General features: G+C 37.0%; 1 protein-coding gene across 3 annotated transcripts in view; it reads left to right on the forward strand.

Annotated features, from left to right (window-relative positions):
- CNTLN (centlein) overlaps positions 1-5,554 on the forward strand; it is a 196,365-nt gene extending 190,811 nt beyond the window's left edge. For 2 of the 3 annotated variants that reach the window (XM_074570561.1, XM_074570563.1), the window contains one exon: positions 4,816-5,554. In XM_074570561.1, coding sequence (XP_074426662.1) covers positions 4,816-4,917 — 102 coding nt within the window. In that variant the 3' untranslated portion in view covers positions 4,918-5,554. The remainder of the gene's footprint in view (positions 1-4,815) is intronic. The other variant, XM_074570562.1, reaches the window with a different exon arrangement.
- Positions 5,555-6,000: the final 446 nt, after the last annotated feature.

Here is a 6,000-nt window from a genome sequence, read left to right on the forward strand (position 1 = left end):
TATGTGGAGAGGCTTCACAGGAGCACATGCAGAGGTCGGATACCTGCATAGGGGTATCTGAGTCTCGTATAAAGATATCAGACTGATTATGCATTAGTGATTGGGCATGGGAGAGAGAAGCTGGGGAAGGTATCGCATTATAGACCTTTGAGTTTTTAGCAGTTCATGGTATTTGGGACAGGAGGGAACAAGTATGGTTATCCCAATATGTATGTGTGTTTACAGCTTGAATGGCAAGTGATGAGGCGTCTGCCTACTTTCTCCATACATCTGAGTATGTATGTTGTCTTATTTCAACCTGGCACAGTATAGTAGCACTCTCTTTTTATAACCATAAAAAAAACCCCAAACAGACCACCAATCTTCTCTAGCTTTTTCTCATCGTAGGAATCTTATATAGCCAAACCAAGAGGATGACTTCTTTTCACATAACTTAGACAAGATTTCTTGTACCACCCAAAGTTTTTGTTCATTGTGACTGATTGTAAGGAACAGCATCTTGGAACAATCCATCAACAATTTTGTATCTGAATACACATTTTAGCCCAATCCAGATTACAACCTGAAGTCTCCAGGAACTATTTGTTAATAAAATACAAATCATTTGCCTAACTCTTCCAAACATTGAGCCAAATGACAGCATTGATTTAGCATGTCCCTTAATAGATATACATCAGCACTTGCCTTCCCTCCCTCCTCATGTGCTCCTCAGGATATCACATATCACATAAACAAAGCTGACTAACAAAATCTTTCCTCCCATGACCTCCCATGGCCATGTATGAATCTACAAATCATATTTCAATGGTGAAAACTTCCAGAAAAACTCCCTCCTTCTGTTCTGTGGGCGCTCTGTAAGCATGTGTATAACCCATCTCTAGAACAAGGTGTTTAACACTCTTCATCAGTAGGGATTTTCCCCAACACCCTTTTTAGGATTTGCACTGGCTTCTAAATATAGATTTCCTGTGGTGTCATCTCTGAAAGCGCACTAGCAGCTATGATTGTTTCCTTTCAGATTTCTTGGATTGGAACTCACCTGCTTTGCTTTTATTAGTCTCTCTCCAGTGGGTGTCTGTCTTCTGCTTCTCTTTGAACAGGTCTCTCCTTATTGCCTGTCCGCTGCTTGCACGCACACATATGTATTCACCCATCCACAAACGCACCTGCGCACACTCAACACTGCCACCATCACCAGGTGTTTCCAGTACCTGCGGCTTCAAAAGCAGCACCAGTGCAGTCTGAACCATATCCTGGGCACTGTTAACATTGGTATCAGACCACCAGAATGTAACCATGATTTTCTTGTCGTTATGAGAATAAGAGCTCAGCCCTGTGCGTTGAAAATCCATTATGGTATATATCCATGTCTTGTCTCATGCACACAAACAAAAGCAGATTACATCACTTGTCCTGAATTGAAAAGAAGGAGAGATTGACTTGATTACTCACGGTAAGAATACAGACAGGCACATAATACGTATTTATATAATCATGTATATACAGCCATCACAAAGCAGAATGGACAAAGAACAATAGTGAAGTATTGATCTAATTATTTTTTTTTTTGGTAAACTTTGACTTTTAGTTTATAGTGAAATTAGGAGGTTTTGGTCATTATACTTTGGGTTTCTTAGGGTTTATTTCAGGTTATTCTTTGTGGTTCACTTAATTCAATTTGAGGCAGCTCGGCAGTGTGTTTGGATAGTTTTGTTGGGCAAATGTATTATGCTGATGATCCATATGGGGAGATGTAAAATAGTTGTAACCAGTAATTTGTGTATTCCAGAAATTGAATACTTTTATTTTCGTGTTAACACACTTTAGGCTTTGTGAAGCAGAGGCCAAGTAACACTGTGCTCTGTGAATGGAGATGCTATGTCTCATTAGAATAACAACATTGCCTTGCACTCATTATGAGTCTTTACTGGCAGATCAGTGTATATTTATGTACTTGTGCTGAGTGAGACTCAGTTGTGTGGTGCAGGGTTGATAAATATTACAAGTTTATTTTTTACAGAAAATATACTTTTTACAGAGAAGAAGTATACCCAAGGTCAGAATAAATAGGTGAGAGAAACAGAAATAACTATCAGCATTCCTGACTCTTTTGGATCATATTACCTTGCAGTTATCCGTACAGCAAGTTATCTGTCTGATAAGTTGTGTAAGAAATATGTCATTTCATTCATATCACTTTCTGGTATCAAAGAAGAAATCTATAATTTTGGTAAAGATAAATAGATAAATAAAAATCTTTAAGTCCACCTGTAGTTTGTGCTCTCAAATTTTCTGAATTTGTACAAATCAATTAAATACTGCTTCTCTTAAAGCCTAACGTAAGGTACTGATTTAGGATCGCTATCATTGTTAATGCTTGGTGTTCAGATAAATTGGTTGTGGCACAGATAACTGGAAAACATTTGAAGGAAGTATCATTCTGCTTTAAAATATATAATTATCAGTGGTATAAACAAGCTTTCACTCCTTATGTGTGCACTTAGCACTCACTGAACTCCCAAAGCCTTCCCCAAGCATATGGCAGGTTTGGAAGCTGGGATGAGTACTTTGGAGTAGAGACATCTTCAACGGTTGTGAAGTTCTGGGGAGATATGTAGAGGGAAGCTTCCCAGGATAGTTACAGAGCCATCATTAAAAGTAAATCTGACAGGCTTCTATTAAAGATGAAGACTGTAGAGATCATCCTGTTCTGGGTGTCTGTATGAAAAGAAAACCAGATAAAAACATACAGCACTTTCTCTGAAACCAACAAATGGTGAAAGAATGACATAACATTCAACTTTCAAATGCTCTTGATTTAAATGAATGATTTAAATGGAAAGAGTTCTTGAAAGATCACTTTGCTATGACATGGAAAGCACAGAAAGTAGAGAGCAGCAAGTAAAATGTAACTAGAATGATATGAGCCAGAGACATCAATAAGAAACCATTCATCTCAGAGACAACATTAAGGAGGTAAAATGTATCAGAAATGAATGTAGTCAGGCCGGGCAAGAAGAATTAAAGACTTAGCTAATGGTATAGTGTTCTTGTAAAAAACATATTTAAACAAGGAGGGAGAGCAATTAGAGTGAACAGGATGCTGGAGTCAGTGTTTTTAAAGCACAGTAGCAAGTAAGTGTCACAGAATTTCAGATAAGATTATGTCTTATATTCTCTGAATAGATTCGTGCTCAGTGAATTGGATCACTCTATTCCCCAAAAAGTCATCACAATAGTGTACGGGAGAAAGCTGACAGGTGTAGAAGACTACTAGAAAATTCTTACCATAGATAGAAGTTATTTGTGACAGATGGAGACATGTCTGGCCAGCAAGTACTAGCCCTTGAAAACCCCCTTTCCTGTAGAAAAGGGAAATAATGCATATTATCATCCTTTTTCTGTAACTGCAAAGTGACTGTTGAGCAATACGTAGGATTGCCATTACAGTCACTTCATGACAGATGCTTGCTATTAACAAGATTTTACTTGCTACCATTTTAGATTTTTTTTCTGACTTGTTAGTGATTATAAATATCAGTATATAGATATATCAGTTCAGACATTAGACCCGCATTTGTATTTTATGTACTTTTACATCTGGGTTTTTTTGTTTGTGTTATGTTTTTTTGTTTCATATATCTAGGAAACAGACAGTACTCTCTCTGGTAAAAGCACCATAAGGTTTTGTCTTTAAGATGAAACAGAGAAGTGAAAAAATAAATTATGAGTAGTGATACTAGAGGGTGGTTCTAGATGCAGAAGTATTGCCTTGAACTACAGTTGTGAAAAGCAGAGGAAGCTGGTGATTGGCCTGCTCAATCAACTCCTATATTTTACCTAATTTATTTCTGGTGACCTTATTAAGGTAAAATCATTTCTTCTGATATGAGCGTCAGCTGTTACTTTTCATGTGGGACTGACCCCTCAGTTGCCTGCTGGTCTCACCAGGAATTCAAGAAAGCTGGCAGAGCTCTGTGAAGCTCACACAGACTTTCCAAAGGTTGAAGGAAAACTGCTCTGCACTCCTCTTGTGCAGCACCAAAAGCTCTCTGGGTGGAGCTGCAACGACTAGTGTTTTGTACCACCTCCAAAAGTACTTCGCAGCATACAGCCATGCACCAAGGCTGTGAAAGAAAACCTCTTTAAGCATGAAAGCAGTCACACTGAAAAATATAACAAATCTCTTTCTTTGAAGACATCAATTGTGCAAATACATCTTGTATGTCAGAGGAGATATAAAAGAGGTTTTCACTTTTCTCTATAAATATGTAAATACAATTTTTTGGTATCGTGTTTTTGACGAGCAGCTCAATCCAATTGGAGATTTGGGGTTTTGTTTTGCTTGGGGTTTTTTTTTATTCTCAGGTTTTCATGTGTGAATTTAAGGCAGTTGCCACAGCATTGAGAGCTGTACTGGTAGTTCTGTCTCATCCTCCTGAGAGTAGTGAATATACACTACCATTTCTGCATGCCCTAGAGATGACTGTAACCTTTTATTGATCAGCTGATTGAAGATAAATGACAGAGCTGCTGGTACTGCAGTTTACATCATTAACATGGTCAGTAAAGCATGAATTGTTCAATAAGGCGTTTATCTTTTTTCATTTTACTCTGTTCTTTTATCATTTTTATGATAGAGCACAAATGTTCAGACACTAACCAGGCAGGTGAACTTTAAAGATCAGATGTGTGCTTGTGTGGTAGTTGTCAGAACTAAGTAAAATGTAATGGCTTAAAGGTATTTAATAAATGTTTTTCACATGAAGAAAATAAAGTTCAATGATAATTTTACTTACTATGTTTCTTTTTCAGTTTCCTTTTGCATCACCTTTAATGGATGCCATACTGGAAAAATTAAATGAGAAGAAGAAACTGGTAGAAGAGTACAGTTCTCTCATGAAACACACTGTATGATATTGGTAAGACCTACCTTTGCAAAGTGTGACTAAAATACGTGTGCTGTCTCCTCATGTCTTTCCTCTTCACATACTGTCAATACGCATGTTCAATACATAAGTAGAAACTGTGAACTAATTAATTGTTGAACAAGAGGAATTAATTACATTCCTACTTAGAAAGGAGTGAGGTGTTTGATTCCTGAAGACAAAAATTGCTGCAAATCAATGACGAGTTAAAAATGATTTTCCTTTAAATGCATTAGCAGTGAACACCGATGCAGGCTTTGTAGTGAGAGGATGTTTTTGATATGATCAATACACATCTGTACAATTCCGAAAGTAAAAAAAGCAGCTAAGTAACTCCTGCGTGTACTCGTCAGTAGAAGCAGGATTTACAAAGGAACTGGGAATATCATTGAGATTTTGAATATCTAACTTCTTTTAGCTTCTTTGTAAATCCCAGCTTTATGATATATGCTACATAAAACGATATGCTTTCTGTATGTTGGGAAAAATGAGAAAATGAATGATTGTAGAAAAAATGTATTCAATATAGAGTAATAGTCCCAGGAAAAGCTGTATTTTCTTCTGAGTTGGAGTGTATTGTGTACAATGCATTTAATCGTATTAAAAAAATTCAGTACAATAAAGTTATATCCAGTGTGGTTTTTTCGATAGTTCTTTCTCAGCTAACACCAAGCTGCAAGTCCTCACTTTCCTTGGGAAAACAGTATAGAGTTTTAGTCAGTTGTTTCCACCAAGATTTCTCTGGCAGCACTAACAAATAACTGCTGCTTCTTCACATCTTTGATCTTAAGAGTTTGTATTCCACTGGGGACAACCCACCTGAAAAAATGAAAGACCCAGGTTTATGAAGTCATTTGGTATCAACATTTAGCTCTTATATGTCGTTCTTCATCTATGGATATCAGGTTGTTTTACAACAGATATCACTATCATTATTCATATTGGGTGGGGAATCAGAAGCAAGATCTATTTGGCCTAAGATCACTCAACACAAGCATGAAACAGAAAAGTTTTCTGCATGTCAGTTCAGTGCTTTTCCTAGGATGTCACCATGCTGCTTTTAATTTATGGA

The sequence above is a fragment of the Larus michahellis genome, chromosome Z (assembly GCF_964199755.1).
Source record: "Larus michahellis chromosome Z, bLarMic1.1, whole genome shotgun sequence".
Lineage (NCBI taxonomy): Eukaryota > Metazoa > Chordata > Aves > Charadriiformes > Laridae > Larus > Larus michahellis.